The following is a 20,898-nucleotide window of genomic DNA, read 5'->3' on the forward strand; positions in this document are numbered from 1 at the left end:
TTAGGAAAATTTCATTTTAAAAACGAGGAAACTGAGGACCAGAGATCCAATAATATCTTCATTCACTTGAGTATTATCTTCATTAGGGCAGATTTAGTATAATTCACTAATGTAGTCTCAGCTTTTAAAACAGTTCTGGGCCCACAATAGATATTCAATAAATGATTGTTGATGATGATCTGCACAATTTCAAAATTGAAGGTACTTTTCCTGTGCCACACTTCTTTTTCAGAGATGTGTGAATAAAAGTTTAAAAATACTATCCTATCTAATAAAAGAGAAACATGGTAATTAGCGTATGACCGCTACCCTTCCCATTGGCTAATCAGGGCGATATGCAAATTAACTGCCAGCCAAGATGGCGGCCGGCAGCCAGGCAGCTTGAAACTAACATGAGGCTTGCTTGCTTCAGTGACAGAGGAAACCAACGTTCCCCGCCTGCCTTGCCGGCCTCTGAGCCTGCAGTTTGAAACACTGTAACAAATATAGAAGCTAAACAAAACCCCAGAAACCTGCTTTCAGCGAGCCGGGATCTCAGAGCTGGAGTTATACATTGTTTCGATTATAGAACCCAAACAAACCAGATCCCTGCTTTCAGCAGCGGAGGCCTAAGAGCTGGAGCCAGAGCTAAAGCTGGCCCAGAATAAAAAAAAAAAAAAGATAAACAGGAGCAGTTGGGAGCTTCAGCCCTCAGCCCCTCACCCAGACTGGCCAGACACCCCAGTGGGGACCCCCACCCTGAAGGGTGTGTGACCAGCTGCAAACAGCCATCATCCCCTCACCCAGGCTGGCCAGGCACCCCAGTGGGGACCCCCACCCTGATCCAGGACACCCTTCAGGACAAACCAGCCAGCCCCACCCATGCACCGGGCCTCTCTCCTATATAGTAAAAGGATAATATGCCTCCCAGCACCGGGATCAGCGGAGCCGAGAGGCCTCCCGGCACCGGGATCAGTGTGACAGGGGGCAGCGCCCAAACCCCCTGATCGCCCTGCGGCTCTGCTGCAGCTCTGTATGTGACAGGGTGCGGTGCCCCAACCCCCCCACCCCCACGGGCCCTGCTCTATGTGTGACAGGGTAGAGCCATAACCTCCCCATCGGCCCTGCCCTGAGTGTGAGAGTGGCGGCGCCCCAACCCCCTGATCGGCCCTGCTCTGTGTGTGACAGGGGGGAGTTCCCCAACCCCCTGATGGGCCCTGCTCTGTGCATGACAGGGGGCGGCGCCCCAACTCCCCAATCGGCCTGCTCTGAGCCCGACCAGGGACTGCACCTAGGGATTGGGCCTGCCCTCTGCCACCCGGGAGCAGGCCTAAGCCAGCAGGGCGTTATCTCCTGAGGGGTCCCAGACTGTGAGAGGGCACAGGCCAGGCTGAGGGACCCTCCCTCCCCCCCGAGTGCACAAATTTTTGTGCACTGGGCCTCTAGTCAACAATAAAAAAAAATCTAGAAAAAAAGAAAGAAGAAAAGGAGGGAAGAGAGGAAGGAAAGAAACAGTATCATTTTCTTAGTGGGAACAAAATCTATTATCTTCAACTGTTTAAAACTAGTGGGAACTTATATCCCCCATCCCTGTGTAGCTAATGAACAACTTTATGCTTGTAAATTCAAGAAGTTAGATGAATTAATAAATTCCTTAAAAACAGAAAGTACCAAAGCTCACTCAAGAAGAAACTTGTAACCTAAATAGTCTTTCATCTATTAAAGAAATCAACATTAACTTTCTCACAAAAAGAAAAACACAACTGGATTCTATTGTCACTATCTTCATCCTCTCCCCCCTCCCCCACCCCCGATATCTAATCAATTTTTCTTTAAAAATTTTTCTCCTGTCAATCCGTCTTCTGCTACTACCTGGCCAAAGCCTTTTGCAACTTTGGCCTGAATTTAGAATTATTAAAACATGCTGACATAATCCTATAATCGCTTAATAAATATTTTTGCAAACAGCAAAGAAAAAGCGAAAGTTGCAGTGTTGATATAGGGCTATATCACATTGGCATAAAATATGTAAGTATTTATGTATTAAAATATCAGGGAATGTCCACATCTAACTCTTAATAATGGCTACCTCTAGGCCCTAGAGTCTAGGGAATGTGTTAGGGAGAGCTAGGAATAAGGAGGGGGGATTTTATTTTTTACATTATTAATTTCCATGTTGTTTAACTTTCTTTTGTATTGGCGTGGATTTCTTTTATAACTCACACTTTATCAGGATGATAATGAGGAGGGAAAAACTGAAGAGGAAAAGAATGGGAAAGGAGGAATTTCTTCCTCTGAGTCTTTGTTCAGCCCATTTCTTCAAAGCCCATTTTGAGACTTCCTTTTCTACATGAGGTCTCAACAGAACTCTGAGCTCCAGAGGTCTGTGCTATGTATTTGTGATTTAGAAAAGTCTTCCTTGAAATACTAGACCCTGGAATAGCAAGGTTCTCGGGAAATATTTATCATGATAATACTAATACCTCATATTTGCAAAAAGTGGGTTGTTCACAAAATATCTGCACCACATTATCTACATTATAAAGAAAGGAATAAAGAAGATTCTAATTTGAGAATCACAAAGCTTAATTAAGTACCATAGTCTTAAACTTCTAGGTTAATTAGTCATCCAGCAGGGGAAAAAATGCAATCTTAAAGAATTATTTAGAATTCATCTTAAAAAGGAAGTCTTCAGGGTTATTTGAACATCAATACTTTTCTTAGAAAAGCAACCTAAGTTTTTAAAATTATTAAAAATCATACTAACACCTAAAAGGTGATTCTTTCCAGTCACACCAGTGCTCGTCAACCCACTGCTGTACCATTTTCTGCAAAAAGCCTGCCCTGCACTCTTTTGGATGCTTCCAACCTATGTAACAAGCATGGAGGAAAGATCATCTAAACTATGTACCCACTGCATTCAGACTTCCGGTACCTTTCATTGATGTTAAGGAAGAGATAGGAATTGTTTAATATATACATGAAGGCAGGGCAACAATGCACACCTTGAAGAGCTAATCTTCAATGTTGAACTGTTTTCCATTCTGCATTGATAGCTGTATAGTTGATGATGATCTCAATATGTGGATATTTATCATTCACTTGAAAATAAATAGATAAGATATATCAAAATAAATACATATATCAAAAATTTTATTAATGAGGGCTAAAATTAATTTTATAATAAGAAAAATATTATACCTGCATTTTACTGTACTCCAAGAAATTATTGTATGCATACCAGTATCTAAAAAATATGGCATAATGTTATCTTAACTATTAAATTATAATAGATAGAAGAGACTTGGTTTTATTCAGATGCAGAATAAAACAGAGAGGTTTTTGGAATTTCCTATTGATTTTCCAACATAAATGTGCCTTGTGCGCCATCTAGAGGAAAAATGCAAAATTTCTATTGAACATAAACATTTGTCTTGGTTATAGAGACTGAACAATCTAATCAAGTAAGTTATAATATAGAAAAGTTTTTCATCTGCTTGACAAAATCTTAATATAGTCCTGGTAGAATATTACTTCCAGTCTTATCTAAATGAAGTCATATGCCAATTGGAATCTGAACTTTGCTTTACCAGAAATAATTATTCTAACAGGAATAATTAGAGTTGCAATTATTTAAAATTCTTCTTGAACATAATTCAAACTCTAATTTCCCTTAGTAAATTGGAGAGCCTTCAGCTAGATTTTCTTTTGACATTAAGCTAAAGTCCTGTTATTTTAAATTAAATGTGACACTTATGTTACCAATAAATAGTTTCAGCGATAAGAAAAAACCTTTTTCTCTTTTGTTTTTCACATCTTAAAAAAAAAAAGTATACTGATAGGAAAATTTAAATGTAGATTATAAAAACTTCAAAACCTAAGTGTCTTATTACCAAGTTAAAAAATGAATCAAAGTCCATCATCAAACATTTTTATCAAGTATCTTTCTGGGCCTCATAGCATGATGCAGCAAAGTCAGTGAAGTTAGCAGCAACACTACTTTCTGGGAGTAAACATTTTTAATATGCAACTCTGTCTTTATGGCATATATTCAAATTAAGTCAAAGTAATTATTACTATTACTATAAACACAATTTTTTAAAAATTAGAAGAGGCTCGCTCCTTTTACTGTGCTATATTAAAAGCACTTAATCAGGACTAAATCTCTATGCCTTCATTTCTTCTCACTATATCCTCTCTTCCTAATTAGTGTCATAAAAAATTAAGTCTCTTTGGAGAAGTGTCTATTCAGGTCCTTTGCCCATTTTTTAATTAGGTTGTTTGCCCTCTTGGTGTTGAGTAGGATAAGTTCTTTATATATTTTGAAAATTAACCCCTTATCAGGTGCATCCTTGGCAGCTATGTTCTTCCATTCAGTGGGCTCCTTTTTCATTTTGTTGATGGTTTCCTTTGTTGTGCAAAAGCTCTTTGCTTTAATGTAGTCCCATTTGTTTATTTTTCCCTTTGTTTCCCTTGCCCGAGGAAATATATCTTACTGTGCACTCATGTCTTACTGTTCACCAAAGGGAGAAAATATGATCCTAGGAAATACAACTCTGAAGTGTACTCAGTGATATAGTTTTGCTAAGAAGGTGCAATTGCAGTGCTGAGGACGTGGAAACTAGGAAATAATCATATTAAATACCATTTGGGACCTCTTAAATGAGATTTAAGTTTCTTTAATAGACATTTTTCTTCTAATAATTTTTTTCTGCTGTGTTTCTTTTTAACTCAGCCGCCAAAAATAATGCATTTACCGGTCGCGGCAGTAACACATTATGACAGCAGAGGGAGCCGAGGCACTAGCCAGATGGTGAATGTCAGCGAGGCTAGGGTTCACTGCCGCCAAACCGCGCCTGATTTTGTGTTCAACATGAATATGCAAAACCCCACACGCTGAGGGTGTGCAAATCATATTAATTGAAATAATTGGGAGACCTCTTTATTCTCAAACGTAGCATAAAAATGTCAAGCTATCCTTAATGGAGCCCATTCTTACCAAAGATTGTCTTGGATAAATGTAATTAGGAAAATATCTTGTCAGTTCATTTTTTAAATATTTTAGAAACATCATTTTCAAATGTTTAGCACCTCCATGATTCCTGTCACGAGTACCTTTGCACCGATCAGAACAGAGTTCCGGCTCCTTATAGGAGGAATTTCCACCTTGGGGAAGGGGGGTGAGGCCAAAACCAATCACCTCACTCTTGACTTCCATTAAGAAGGACTTGTTAGGGTGGCCCAATGACAGAGTCATGCCCACAAATGGAGCATTTTTAAATTCCTGTTTACTCCTCTCGATGGTCCCATGTTTTCTCATTTCTTTTTTTCATATATTGTCTTTCTTTGTGTTTTGTTTTTCCTTTCTTTCTTCATTTCTACAACTATTTTTCTCCAAATGTTTCCTATTTTTTCTTTCCTATTTTTATTTTATGTGCCAATCATATAGTATTTCAGCCCCTGTTTTTGTAATGTTCTTTATACTAATTTTCCCCTTTTTCCCATTTATCTTTTTTCTCCCATCCTTAAGTTTTCTTCCTCCGATAAGCTTAGCCATTGCCTCAAAATTTCTTTTTCTCTTTTCACATTTATTGAAAGAGATACCTCTTTTCAACTTTTGTAAAGTGGGAAGAATAATGCCTCGGGCTATATTCTATAATTTACTTATTTTATGAATGCTTACCACATACCGACAGCATATGGCATGTTTCAGGCACAGGGTTGGGAGGTAGCAATAAGGAATATAAAAATGAAAATGGCATGATTCCTTTCCTCTGCTGCTCCTAATATGAAATTAAATAGATATCAATAACTATCAAGGCAGTATAATATCAGTACCATCAGAAAAATATAATATTTTTCTCTGGGGAGATGGGATTATAACTGAAAAATTTTACATATCAATGAATGTAAATGGGGAGAACAAGATGAGTACTAATAAGGAGAAAGAGGGAATAGTTTAAGTATGTTAAGCATAAGCTTGTATTGCAGGGAATTTTGTACATTATCCGCCCAACAATGGGGAAGGCTCCTCTGCAGGATTTCAAACAGACTCTGCCTGCCAGCAAGTCTTTTCTGCCTTCTGCAGACTCGGTGGGAGAGACTGGCTATCGTAATTACTAATCCTCATCCTTTAATGCCTCTTCCTTCCTTTGTAAAATGGGATAAAAATAATAGTACCTAATCCATAGAGGTTTGATGAGAATGAAATGAGGTAATAAACGTAAAATACTTATAACTGTTCCTGGAACATATTAAACCCTGCAAGTCTTTCTTATTGTTGGTATTGTTATATGAAGGGTTAATTGAGGCCTATTCAAATACTCTCTATTCTTTCCATGAAGCTTTTTTGAATCTCTCCAACCTACTCTAGTCTTTTATTTCACTGGACGCCTGCTCAGTGTTACCCAGTTAAATATTTAATTACTCCCCAATTATGTTGTGCATTTTCATCATGTGTCTTCATTAGAGCATAAATTCCTTTTGGCAGAGAACATGGAGTTGGTGTTGTATATTTACTTGATCTGTCCGTGGAACTAACATGAATGAGCACAGCTAATGGCACTCAGAAACCATTAGCTCATCAATGCAGTTCATAGCGTATAAGTGAACGAGTGACTACTATGAAATGTAAGCCTGCACAGTCCTTAGTGGAAAGTGAACATGTAGAGAAGCTGAGACGATATCAGAGAAGAATGGCTCAGATTTACCTTCCTGTTTCAGGGTTATTTGCCAGTATTAGAAAACATTTATTTTCTAATAGGCATCCACTATTGCACATGTATTTATCCACAATAAATTCATTATTTAATTAAAATTTTACAACCTTATGAGATTTTGTAAATGAGTGAGGCTCAGAGAGGTCTACAGTCGCATTGCCATTAATAACGACAGAGCTAGGGTTCTAATCCATGTCTACCAAATCCCATGTGCTCTTTCTTCTATAGTACCTTCCATGAGCATGAGTAAGGTAAATTAGAGAAAACACTTCTTTTTTGGAGTGAACAGATATATTACATAGTCAGAACAATTATGGAAGCCCAAATAGAGTGAGAACAAAAAGCAAAAATGGAAATTTAAGGAAGTCTAGTAAGAATTAACAACTGTTGCCGAAACCGGTTTGGCTCAGTGGATAGAGCGTCGGCCTGCGGACTGAAAGGTCCCGGGTTCGATTCCGGTCGGGGGCATGTACCTGGGTTGCGGGCACATCCCCAGTGGGAGATGTGCAGGAGGCAGCTGGTCGATGTTTCTCTCTCATCGATGTTTCTGACTCTCTATCTCTCTCCCTTCCTCTCTGTGGAAAATCAATAAAATATATTTAAAAAAAAAAAAAAAAAGAATTAACAACTGTTGAAAACTGATTTAAAAGGTTAGAATTCAGCAAATTAATTGTAATATCAACAAAATATTAATATTGACATTTTTTCAATGGTGGAATAAATGCTTTTTCTTACAGTTGGAGTGGTAGTCCTTGAGCAGGGGTTTATTGAAGGAATAAAGTTTATAATAACAATAAAGTACTTCCATTTTTATTTCATGTTTTTAAAGGTCAGCCTAAATTCTTTCTTGACCCCATGAGTAGGCCATTTCTTTGTTAACTGGGAGTCGAATTACTATATCACTGAATGGAGCCTGCCTTTATGAGAGGCCCTTTAGCCAGCTCTGGCTGTATACTTAGTTGATGGGGCATTACCTAAAAATCTGCTCTTCTCATTCATTCATTTATTTTTCAACAAATATTTATGGAACACTTACAATGTGACAGGGGATACATCCGTGAAAAAAAACACAAAGATCCCTGCCTGCCCTTGCAGAAAAAATAAAAAGGGATTATGGGTGCATGGAGAGGTGATGGCGAAAATAGCTGCAATTTTAAATAGGCTGGTCAGAAGGAGCCCATAGAAAAGATGGTATTTGAGAAAAGACTTTTAAGAGAGAAGAGGAAATCTCTGAGGAAATGTAGGAAAAAAGGCATTCGAGAAAAGGCAGCAGTCAGTGCAAATGGCCTTAGTAATAGTGTTTCTGGAGTTTGAGCTACACTCAGAAGTCCAGTTCAACCGGCAAGAAATGGGAGTAGCAATAGATGAGCTCGGAGATAAGCTCTTAGTGGAGGGAGATGGAGAGCTTCTGCAGCATTCGCAGTTAAAAATAAGTAGCATTGAGCCTTGTAGTGACTTGTTAAAGGATAATTTAAAAGCAGGAGGCTGCCCTAGCCGGTTTGGCTCAGTGGATAGAGCATGGGCCTTGAGGAATACCTCTGTTGCAGGCTCCGCTCTGGCCCAGGCCCTGGTCAGGGCTCATGCAGGAGGCAACCAATCGATGTTTCTCTCTGTCTTTCCCTCTCTCTTCCACTCTCTCTAAAAATCAATGGAGAGACATATGTAAAACTTTCAACAATAAAGAATTTTTAAAAATAAAATTAAAAATAAAAATCAATAGAAAAGTATCCTCTGGTGAGGATAAATAATAATAATAATATAAAAATAAAAGCAGAAGGCTAGGAAAGGGAAAACATAGTTTGACTACACCCAAAATATTGATGATCAAGTTTTTTTCTTCTTAGGTATCAAGTATTGCATAATTCATTAAATATTTTCTAGTTAATGTATCAGAGAAAAATAATTTAAATTTAATAGAGATATATTCACCTAAGCTTAGAATAGTGCCTATCTTATAAATTTTGATGACTAAAATGAAAATATGAGTAGCCATTAAAAATGTGTTTGTCAGTTTATCCAGTCATTATAAATCAACTAGTTAGTCAATATTTTTATTAAAGTATGCAGAATGGTTGGAGTTTTTGGATAAGCTGAGGTTTTGATGTAGTTGAAGGTCACAGACCTCCTGCAGACAGTACTTTAGCAATCTCTGCTCAGGGTTTCCAGCAAGGCCAGTGTGCAGGGGTGGGGGGCGGGGAGGCAGGGTAGGAGGGAGAGTGAGCAGGTAGAACCAGGATAGGAGAGGGAACCTGGCTACAGGCCAGTGGGAGTAGGTGCCCAGCAGATCCTATCGCAGTATATGATGGTTGTGGGGAACCGGCCCCTGCGAAGCCAAGGCAGGGCGGGGTTGCTGCAATGCTCGCCTAGGACATTAGTTTCCCAAGGCTGCCCTAACGGAGTACCACAGACGAGGTGTTTTAAACAAGAGACACTTATTTTCTCGCAGTTGTGGAGGCTAGAAGTTTAAGATCAGGGAGCCAGCAGGTGTGGTTTCTTCTGAGGCCTCGCTCCTTGGATTGCAGAGGCTGCCTTCTCGCTATGTCCTCACACGCTTACCCCTCGGTCTCTCTGTGTCGTCTGTGTCCTAATCTCTTTGTATAAGGACACCAGTCATATTGGATTAGGGCCTGTTCATCTGACCTCATCACCTCTTTAAGGTCTCTATCTCCAGTCACATTCTGAGGTCCTAAGAGTTAGAATTTCAACATATGAATTTGAGTGGGGAGAACACAATCCAGCCCATAATGCCTAGCAACAACATCTGAATCAGGGGTCCTCAAACTTTTTAAACAGGGGGGCCAGTTCACTGTCCCTCAGACCGTTGGAGGGCCGGACTATAGTTTTTAAAAAAAAACTATGAACAAATTCCTATGCACCCTGCACATATCTTATTTTGAAGTAAAAAAACAAAACGGGAACAAATACAATATTTGTATTTGCATGTGGCCCGCGGGCCGTAGTTTGAGGACCCCTGAATCAGGCTGAAGCAAGACTCAGGACCGGAGCACTTAATTACCTAACTAGCCATTAGGCAAAGCAGAAGAGCCCAAACATGTTTTTGTATGTATTTCTTTTTGTTGTTGTTGTTTATTGCATATTTTTATATTTTCAAAAAGCATCAAAGAAGTCATCATGAAAAAAGCAGAACTTTATTGCACTTTCTTATACTTACTATAATAGAGTCTTGTAAATTGGCCTCTACAAGTCTTAGCTGGCCTGTGGCCAACTCTAAGGGCTAAAGGAGCAGCCCAGCCAAGGGTGGGGGCAGGTCTTTGATTCAGAGCTCTGGACCTAGCATGGAAATTGAAGTGCAGATCAGAAAACTAGGACTGAACCCTAGTTATAGGGTCCAGAGGAGTGAAGAGCGTCTAAAGGAAAGGCTACCACTATGGACTGGAAATGCCACGCACTCACTCTCGACACATCAGCTGTGAGACTTGGGATACCAACTGTGGTTCGGGTCCCGTTAGGGTCCTCTGAAGGTAAATCCTAAACAAAGTGGTTAGAAGACGTGAGCTTTAAAGTGAAAAGGCTCAAAATCAGAAAACTAAATATATATCATACTGGTTATGACCCTATGAGAATGTAACTAAATTATCTGAGAATGAAAACGTCTCCATTTCAATTAATATCTCTGTAACACTAATTCCTTTTCTTTATTCTTGCCGCTCGGCTGAGTAGGGACTGGAGGAGCCAGTTACTGACAATTATAAATGTAACCCAGTGGAAGTACACCGAAACTAGATAGGCCAGAAGCAATATGGAATGTATCTTCAGCCATCAGTAGTACCCTCAGAGTCACATGTAATAAAACCTACAATTTCCTGGCTTTGCATTAATGTGTTATGAAAATATTTTTTTAAAGGTATCTCCTTTAATTTCTATCTGTCAAAGCTCTGCTGAGCACCAAATATTAGATTCTTTTCTACCAAGCGTAGACATTTGCTATTGCCATAGAAACATGATGTTGACATTTCTGGTTGCTAGTAGCGTCACAGTATTGGATCCGTACACAATGGCATTCTGTTGGCTCAAATGTGGGGCTTTTTAATCGGCAGGACTTCCTTTTCAGATGCCGGTACAATAATGGAAAATATTGACTTACCATGCAAATTATACATGAAAATCTTAATCCAATAATCCAGAGAAATAAAAGCACCTGTATTTAAGGACTTATGTTTAAGGATTTTTTTTTTTTTTTGCAGCATCTTTCATAGTGAAAATAAATAAATAAAAGCCTTGAAACAAAGCAGATGCCCACCAGTAGCAGAATGGCTGAATATTTTGTGCTGCTCACACACCATAGAATACCATGAATCATTAAAAGAAGTAAATTATAGCTATGTCAGTTGTCTTGAAAGATTTTTACCATGCTTTGTCAAGTGAGAAAAACAAAATGCAAAAAATTATATGTATACAGCAACACTCATAGCAGCATTATTCACAATAGCCAAAGTGTGGGCACATTTAAATTTTAAAATGTATTAATTATAATTTATACTTAATTTTTAACTTTATTACATAACTATGAATAATTTATAACTTAAAAAACATGCATATAACTTTACTCTTTCAAATTTTTACAATGATTTAAATAACATTTTATAAAATATAGGATGTCCCAAAATATATATACACACACTGAAGAATTATAAAGGCAGCGTTTATTAAAATACATTTCACTTTCCAAATTGAGCTATCAGCTCTTAAAGTGTGTATACATTTTTGGGGATACCCTGTATATTCAATTTGAATTTTAAATACAATTATGCTTTGAATACAATTACATTTTTTAATACTTTGATCATTACCATCAATAAGACACTGATTATATGAAAATCTTGATGACAGCCTAATAATGTCAATCACCATTGCTGAAATAAAGGCAAGAAAAAACAAATTTATAGGATTAACCTATGCCTTATGAATTATATTGTGTCTCTATTTTATTAGTCATCTAAAACACAAATTCCCAATCACCAGACAATAATTAAATTTGATATGTTTGGATTTTTTGCCAATTTAGTGTCTTATAAAAACTATAACTTTATACATAGCTTTCAAATTTGTTATTATGAATATATATTTGTCCAGGTAGGAAAATAGAACATATTTTATTTAACAGCTCGTTAACCTGATTTGTGATCCTCAAGCGTTCTAAAATATGTACTATATGTGGGCCTCCATTTTTTACTTTTGACCCAGGCTACCCAAACCTTCTGGACTGGCCTGAAAAGCACTTTGAACAAAGGACCTATGAGAACCTAAGTTAGAATACCTAAAGAAAAGCATAGGCTACTAGGCTCCGATGTTTGGAAGGTACTGTAGTGAAGCGTGGGAGCTCCAAAACACTGTTTCTAGTCAGTACGCATTATCATGAACTTCATTCATTTCACCAAAAAAAACCCAAAAAAAACCAAAACACCATTCTTTCCATTTCTGTTATCCTCATAAAACTTCTAAGATAAAGCCTTCCTAGAGAGGGCTTTTGATTCATTTTTCAAATGCTGACTAACCACTCCTGGAAAAAGCATTCCTAATTAGGGTCTTTCAAATGTTAACTAACTGTCCCAAGGGTATAAATTACAATGAACTATCGCACTACCTACCTCTGTTTCAATAGCTGTATTTAAAAGTAAATTATAGTCAGGTTGGTGTAGCTCAGTGGTTGAGAGTCAACCTATGAACCAAGAGGTAACTGGTTTGATTGGCAACCAGGACACATGCCCGGGGCTCTATCCCCACTAAGGGGCATGCAGGAGGCAGCTTCTATCTCTCTATTCTTCTCTCTCTCTAAAACATTTTTAAAAATCAATAAAAGTTATAGCAAATGTGTCAATCACCATACGTAAGGGCTTTATAAGTAAAGACTTCGCGGTTCTTTCAGGTGTTCTTGCAATTCCTTAATTCAAACGATGCCAGACTTTTCTCTGAAAGGTCAGAAGTCATCCATTCTGTCCTAAGATGCCTCTACTTGACCTCTGCTGTACAGAACTGCCCTTGGAGCACACAGAGTAGAAAGGACATCTCCCTTTCCAGTTAGTCCTGAAATGCTGCTCATAGTACTTGGCTAAAACTTAAAGAGGTCAGAATTGTTCCAGTCATTGTCACCTCTCACCTCTCAGACCACAGCACACATCTGCGACAGTGGCTACCTCTTCAATGAAGCCCATTTCTCCGGTTTAATTTTATATTGAAGGTATGAGTAGGCTTCTGTGCTTAAGCCATATGACCAGTTCATTTCATCTTTGAGGGGCCTCCGACCTTCACCATTAAATGATTTCAATAAAATAATCCTTTAACGCCACTACAGAGAAAGATGACGTCCAAACACCATCAGTTTGGGCCACCACCTTCCTTTGGGGCAAGACCAGTCCCAGGGAATGACGCCCTAGCATAATACTATTTTAGTGGAAATAACAGAAGGCTTATATCGCAGGCCACGCCGCTAATGGAAATTTTTCTAATGCTTCCAGTCCTTTTAACTTTTCTGGCCTTGAGTTTTCTTTCTTATCAACATCTCTCTGCATGGGCCTGGGCCTCCACTAAGATCTTGATTTGTGGGGTACATAGATTCCTTCATTTATCAGCTGGCTGTAAGGGTGCCTGTGAAAGAGTACCCCCACTTCGCTTTCAGATAGGCTAAGAGCTGCACTGAAGTTGTAGATCCCTCAGGTGCACTAGTTGCTATACATGTTACCATCTTAGCTTAATGAGTCCCTGCTTCCTGTCCAGCATCAATAATCAGAAGAGGCTGGAGTTTGAGGATCAATCACCCTGGTTCGCCCAGGCTGAGGTAGTAGTGAGGCAGTACTTCAATACCAACACAGAAATGTCCTGCACAAGCCTGGACTTCTTTGTCACCCTTAATGGGTGAGTGGTTGGATTCAAGAGAATTTGGCATGCAATGGAATTTTCTGTGAAGTGGTCCCAGGGCAAGTCTAGTGCAAGTGGTACGAACCCATAACCTAACTTTAAAAATTCCTCCAGACAGTGACTTTTGCACCCGAAAGAAAGTTCTTTCTTGAAAATTTTAAGAAATTAACTTCCACAGCCTTCTAGCTCTCAACTTATTCAAAAGCATACTATAGAGCAGTGATGGCGAACCTTTTGAGCTCAGCGTGTCAGCATTTTGAAAAACCCTAACTTAACTCTGGTGCCGTGTCACATATAGAAATTTTTTGATATTTGCAACCATAGTAAAACAAAGACTTATATTTTTGATATTTATTTTATATATTTAAATGCCATTTAACAAAGAAAAATCAACCAAAAAAAAATGAGTTTGCGTGTCACCTCTAACATGCATGTCATAGGTTCGCCATCACTGCTATAGGGTGTGTAAGCATTTTGCCATTGTCACCAAAGAGTTGTTTATTTCAAAGACAAATGACCTCAAGCCTGGCACTCTATGACAGTCCATTAATGTCTGGCATTAATGCCAGGATTCTCATATGTGCCCCACTGATAGCTCCTTATTCATATGCCTCTTCGTTAAGCTCTCCTTACTTTCTCCTTTCTTCTCTTATTAGCTGAAGAGTTGATATGGACTGAGATTTAATTGTAAGGAGTTTCCTTACTAGACAGAGGACATTTTATCCAAAGGGTTTCAAAAACTAAAATTATTCCTTCAACAAATATTTCTCAAGCAGTGCCTGCATTATTAACAATGTGTTTACTGCCAAATATACAAGAGTGGATGATGCAAGCACTATCTGTCAGGCTAAGGAGGGATTCTGAGAAGTAAATGAGCATTAGCAGTGCGGTGAATACCATAAAGGTCAAGTTCCACATGCTATGGGAGCATCTGGGAGAAACAACTAATCAAATTTGAGGGTCCTGAAAGTTAAATGAATGATTAGTGCTCAGGTAAATGCATTCATTGATTAAACTGACAAGTATTTATTGAAAGTCTGATGTGTACCAAGCACTGTGATAGCCATTGTAGATGAGAATGAATGTAAGTATGACACAGTCTTTATGCTGGATTTTCATAGCCTAATATAAAAAAATATGTGCAAATGAATAATGACAATATGATTTAGTAAGGGCTATAATAGAGGTCTCCAAAGAAGGCCTCACAAAAAAATGTGATGTCTGTATGGAAGTGTACTTGACCTTGAAGGTTAAGGAGGAACTTATAGGAAAATGGAGAAGAAGGGCTCTCCAAGCAGAGGCAACAGCTTGCAGAAAGATGTAGAGGTGTGAAAGAACATGACTAATAAGGTAAATACATGCAGTTGGGTGTGGCTAAAAGAAATGTGTTGTGAGGAGAGGTACACAATGACTGGAATGGTAGGCGGCATAAGATCACAGAAGGTCTTTTATGCTATCTTAAGGGCTTTGGATTTGCTCTGAAAATTATGGGATGTCATTGGATGGCTTTAAATTAGGCAGTAAACTTTTCAGATTTGTGTTTTAGAAAGATAGCTGTAAAGATTGTGAGGGTGGACTAGAGGAAGAAGCAATTGATCTGGTCCTCAAAAACACTCTGTGAAGTTGAGAATAGCAGGTATTTTCACTCATATCCTATATAATAAAAGGCCAGCGACCAGAACGACAGCTTGACCAGTTGCCATGAGGTGCATCGACCATCTCTCGGTCCCTTCCCCTTGGCCCGCAGGCTCCGATCACAGCATGGCGAATGGGGAACCACGGGGAACTAGGTGCCTGGTGGCAGCGACCAGAACAAAGCAGCCCCAGTCCCAGGTGCTGGAGGGAAGCCGGTGTCGGCAGCCAGGAGAAGGGAGGCCTACTCTTGCACAAATTTTTGTGCATTGGGCCTCTATTTTTATATAGAAAGATCTAAAGTGATTTGCCAAAGGCCCCCTATGTCATTCCAAAATTGAAGAAAATCAACACTGTCCAGGCAGGAATGTGGGTGGAAACCTCTATGCATTTACCTTTGGCTTCAGTCATGTTGCACTTGAAAATAATGTTTAAAAGTTCTGTTTGCACTGCTGCGCCCACTATTTTTGCATAATAGATTAGGCAGAATATGTACAGTCTGAATCAGATGCTTTGAAGCATCAAAGTGCTCCACAATATTCCTTTCTATTTCGTAGGCAAAGGTCGGAGTCACTCATATTTTCCAATGTTGTTCTAAATTTTCTAAATCTTGTAGTCCAGGGAATTCACTCTAAGAAAGTGATATTTGTATCTTATAATATTGTAAGCATTTAAAAATTGTTGACATTGGCTCAAATGTATTTCTTCTAACATTTGTGAGATATTGAGGGTGGCAAATAATTCTGAGTTTAAAAGCTTGATTTGATTTTGCTTCTCAGTTTTATAAATAAGTGCAAATGACCACCAATGATTTTCTCTTCTCCCCCAAAATGTTTCTGGTCAATAAAGTTTTCAAAAAGTTTATTAATTACAATCAACATTAAGGATGAAGTTCATAGAGAAAGAAAATACAATAGTTTAAATAATTCCTGGAATGTCTGGAATTTGTTGAGGTGAGTAACAGCAAGTCTATATATGTTTGTGAGGGAAGGTCCGATTAAATTTTTCTTTATTACAGTGGTTCTTAAAGAGTGGTCCGAGGGTCTGCAGCATCTGTGTCACCTGGGAACTTTTTAGAAATACAAATTCTTAGCCTGAACCCAGACCTACGGAGTGGAATGAGGAGAGAAACAGCAATCTGTTTTCACAGAAGCCCTCCAGAGTAAAGGGGGGGGGGGAAAATCATGTTTCAGACTACAAAGAGCATGGTTTCAATTCTAACCCCAGACATGAGATTTTAGACACATCATCTATCCTGGTGCCATCACTAGATTATCTGGTTAATAACTTAGCCCCTTACCTTGCCTTCTTAGTATTGTAAATACTACCTAAGTCAGTGGTCGGCAAACTGTGGCTCGGGAGCCACATGCAGCTCTTTGGCCCCTTGAGTGTGGCTCTTCCACAAAATACCGACTTCTGCGCATGGGCCACGAAGTTTCAATCGCACTGTACCTGCGCGCCCTCATGTGGTATTTTGTGGAAGAGCCACACTCAAGGGGCCAAAGAGCCGCATGTGGCTCGCGAGCCGCAGTTTGCCGACCACTGACCTAAGTTATTCTTATTCACTTGTTATATTGGCAGTCTTCTCTCTCCAAGTGATTTGGATGTATGCTTAATTTTGAGAACTAACTATATTATAAAAAGCCACTGGCCCTAACGCCGTAATGACCAAAGACTGGCGTGGATGGGCGGGGCCAGTGATTTCACATGCTGGGCTTCTAGGTGGTTTATAAGAGGTAATATTCTGGAAACACACCAGCAACATAACCTGAGGGGCCCAGTGCAAAATGAAAATGCAGCATCCCTTGTTTAAAAATTAAGAATTTCAAGATGGTGACAGCAGAGCATTAAACAAGGAAGGGGCCCTACTAAGCACGGGCCAGTGCCTGTGCAGGTTAAAGCCCAAAGAGGAGTTTCTACGTGTGTCTAATCACACTTGCTCTTCTCAGACAGAAATAACACAATGCCATGGAAGTGGCCACACTTCCCCCTCGGACCCCAGTCTTAGCTCCTGAGTTCTCTTCTCTTCAGAGGCAGACTGTGCTCATTCTCTTCCCTCCCCGTCTTTGCTCACTGTTGTCTGCCTTCCTTTCAGCTATGTGAGTGTATTTGTACTCCAAGACCCGACTTAGAGTCCTCGTCCTCCATGAAGTCTTCCCTTACCACCTTAATCCACTTAACTCTTGTCTTTCTAAACTTTTCAAGCTTTTGTTTTATTCTGTAAATTTAACTCTGATTTTACAAATATTAATGATTGCTGATCATTGTGTTCATGTTGTTTCTTGGGTTAGAATATAAGTATCTTAAGCGTCTAGATCAGCGGTTCTCAACCTGTGGGTCGAGACCCCTTTGGCGGTAGGTCGAACGACCCTTTCATAGGGGTCACCTAAGACCATTCTGCATATCAGATATTTACATTACGATTCATAACGGTAGCAATATTACAGTTATGAAGTAGCAACGAAAATAATTTTATGGTTGGGTCACAACATGAGGAACTATATTTAAAGGGCCAGAAGGTTGAGAACCACTGATCTATATGGTGTCATCGTCATACAATGGAAATAGCACAGGCTTTTGAGGCCTGGGTGTAAATACCCTGTCTTATTTACTAATCATGATGGGATAAGTTAATTAATATTGAGCCTTAGAGACTTCATTGGGAAAATGAGATAAGACTGACTTCATTGGGTATTTCTGAGTATTAAATAAGATAACATATGTAAAAAGCGGAGTCTATGTAAGGGCTCATAAGATATTAGTTTCTTTATTAGATGTATTCTACCACACATCTGATTTGCTTCAGCAAACAGACCAGTGCTGAACACAAAGGTCAGCATGCAATAAATATTTGCTCATTGGAAATTGAATGCATTTTTTTAGGTATTATTTTACATGTATCCAGGAAGTAAGAAATCCTATGTTAAATGTTGTATAAAGTGTTATTAGCTCATTTTTTAAAAAGCATTTTCAAACCTACTATGTTATTAATAATACTTTACATGGGTTAAAATGGAGATATTCTTATTCCCAATGAATAAGTGAGGAAGAATGGCACCAACAGATTAAGGGATTACTCTAAATTATAAGGTATCAATACAATTTAATATCCACTACTAAAGTGTCCTTGAAGCTGGGTCTAAAGTCAGATATGCTGACTCCTTGTCAATTCCCCCCCCACACACACTATAACTAAACTATCTCCAGCAAATAAAAATATACCTGTAAAATACGTGTGGCAACAATTATTTTAGTTGATTAAAATAGTGTAAGGAAGACTTTCTTATGTAGAACATATAGTGAATTAAATGTAGGGTGCCTATTACAGATCCTGGGTCACATTAGTAAGTACATCCTTGGGAATTTAGTGAGCTATTTAAATTCCTCTTTTTGATAAACATTTTAAAGGGCCCATTTTGAATCTTAAAAGCAACAAGAGGAAAGCAGGGAATGCTTATTCAATGGTCAGCTGATTTCTCAACAGAAATTTTGCAGGCCAGAAGTGCCAAAAAATATTCAAAGTGATGAATAGCAAGGACCTACAACCAAGATTACTTTACCCAGCAAAGCTATCATTTGGAATTAAAGATCAGATAAAGAGCTTCCCAGACAAGAAAAAGCTAAAGGAGTTAATCACCACCAAACCAGTATTGTAAGAAATGTTGAAAGGCATTATTGAAGAAGAAGGAGAAGAAGAAGAAGAAGAAGAAGAAGAAGAAGAAGAAGAAGAAGAAGAAGAAGAAATAATAAAAACTATGAACAATAAAAATGACAATAAATACATATCTATCAACAATTGTACCCCAAAATCAAACTAAACAAACAAGGCATCTAATGAACAAAATAAACTCATGAATAAAATAGAACCAGACGCATGGGAACATGGAACAGGCTGACGAATCTCAGAGGGCAAGGGGCGGGAAGAGATTAACCAAAGAATTTATATGCACACACGCATTACCTATGGACACGGACCATAGGGTGGTGAAGGCCTGGGGCGGGGCAAGAACCAGGTGGAGGGGGACAATGGTGGGGAAAAGAGGACATCTGTAATACTCTCAACAATAAAGATTTTTAAAAACAAAATAAAAAGCAAACAACAAAAAAACTTAAGAAAAAGGTTTATTATAATTATTATTATTATTATTTTAGGTTTATTGTTTTTAAGATAGTTTCAATTTAGGGCCTAACACATCGTGCTTGAAAGCCGCTCCCCTCTCCCATCTGAATGACTATACACTTCCCTGCTAACTGGCGCAAACACACCTGCCTGCCAAACGCCGGCCTGTGAGCACTTTCTGCAGCCGCTGAGCCACAGCCCAGGAACCCAAAGCCGTTCCCACGTGAAACAGCCAAACAAGGTCCCTCAGCCAAAGGTCCGCTACCGTCAGGGCTCTGGGATAAAAGGCGAATGAGAAGGCAGCGCCCCGCTCCTGCTCCCACCCCCTCCACTCCCTAGTATCCAATCGCTGGTCTCTTTCGCGTAGCGGGCGCCCGGGATTGGCTAGAAACGGAGCCCGGCGCGGGACCAGGGCGCACGGGGCGGAGCGTGGAGCCCTGTCCATCACGGGCGGCCGTGGGGCCTCTTCTCCTCGCTGCGCGCCCGGCGAGGCTGGGGGGCGGGGCCCGGGAGCTGCTGCGCCTGCGTCGTGGGCGTTCTCGGGGAGCAGCTGCCGTCGCCGCCGACGCCACTGCCGCGTTCGGGTGTCGAATGTGGAATCCCTGCGCCTCGCTAACAATGAAGCAGAGTTCGAACGTGCCCGCTTTCCTCAGCAAGCTGTGGACGCTCGTGGAGGAGACCCACACCAACGAGTTCATCACCTGGAGCCAGGTGCGGGCCCGGGGGTGGGGTGGGGGGGCGGCGGCCTCCGCACCCCCTGGCCAACCGCCTCCCCCCTCGCGCTCTCCCGCGGGGTTGTCCCTCGCGGCCTGCGGCTCGACGCCCCGCGCGAGGCCTCCCGTGGGGGGTGGCGGGGCGGCGCGGGCCTCGGCGTCCGGCCTCGCGGGGGACCCCGGGTGTTGCAGTTCGCGCGGGGAGTCGCGGGGCGCCGCGGGGGTCCGGGTCGGCGCCGCGCGCCCAGGCCGCGGTGGGGGAGGGGCGGCCCGCGCGGGGCCCGGCGGCCTGGGAGGCCTCCTAACGGTCCTGCGGGGCCGGCGTTCGGAACCGGCCGGCCCGAGCGGGGCCGGCGAAGGGGGAGCCGAGGGCGAGGGAGCCGCGTTACTGCTCACTCGTCCGCGGTCCGCCCGCCCCGGCCCGCGCGGCAGGACCAGGCTGCCCCGGCCCCGGCCCGGCATCGTCCACGCGGGGCTTCTCGGGGGAATGGACCTCGGGGCCGCGCGCTCCTCGCGGACCACGCACGCGCCCCGATGTGCATCTGTTTGGGGGGAGCAGTCGCGGGGGGGGGGGCGCGGATGTTCAGATGCAGGTGACTGCGCATCGATAGGTTTTCTAAACATGTAGAGAATAGCACGCTGTTGGGAGGTCCTGAGCCATGTGTATTAGCGGGTTTTGTGGTTATTTCATAACGTGCCCAAGGGCGTTCAGTCACTCGGCGAGGAGCGGAAAGGACTCACTAGATTCCACTGAGTTGCTCCCGAGCGATGGGTGCGACGCCTTGGCTGTTGGTTGGGTCCCAGCGCTGTCAGAGGCATGAAGGGCCTCAGCGCCTCGTCCGGCCCGCGCGTCCACGCC

The 20,898-nt window shown here is 40.9% G+C and overlaps 1 protein-coding gene across 9 annotated transcripts in view; it reads left to right on the top strand.

Annotated features, from left to right (window-relative positions):
• Positions 1 to 19,819: 19,819 nt before the first annotated feature.
• Positions 19,820 to 20,898, top strand: part of HSF2 (heat shock transcription factor 2) — a 63,988-nt gene continuing 62,909 nt past the window's right edge. For 2 of the 9 annotated variants that reach the window (XR_004968817.1, XM_036317156.1), the window contains exon 1: positions 19,824 to 20,037. Coding sequence is in view for 8 of the 9 variants with exons in the window: in XM_036317156.1 (XP_036173049.1) it covers positions 19,918 to 20,037 (120 nt within the window). In the remaining variant the exon portion in view is untranslated. Of the gene's footprint in view, positions 20,038 to 20,898 lie in introns of all 9 variants that reach the window. The other 7 variants (XM_036317162.1, XM_036317163.1, XM_036317159.1 and 4 more) reach the window with 6 other exon arrangements.

This window comes from Myotis myotis, unplaced genomic scaffold, assembly GCF_014108235.1.
Source record: "Myotis myotis isolate mMyoMyo1 unplaced genomic scaffold, mMyoMyo1.p scaffold_m19_p_7, whole genome shotgun sequence".
NCBI classification, from domain to species: domain Eukaryota; kingdom Metazoa; phylum Chordata; class Mammalia; order Chiroptera; family Vespertilionidae; genus Myotis; species Myotis myotis.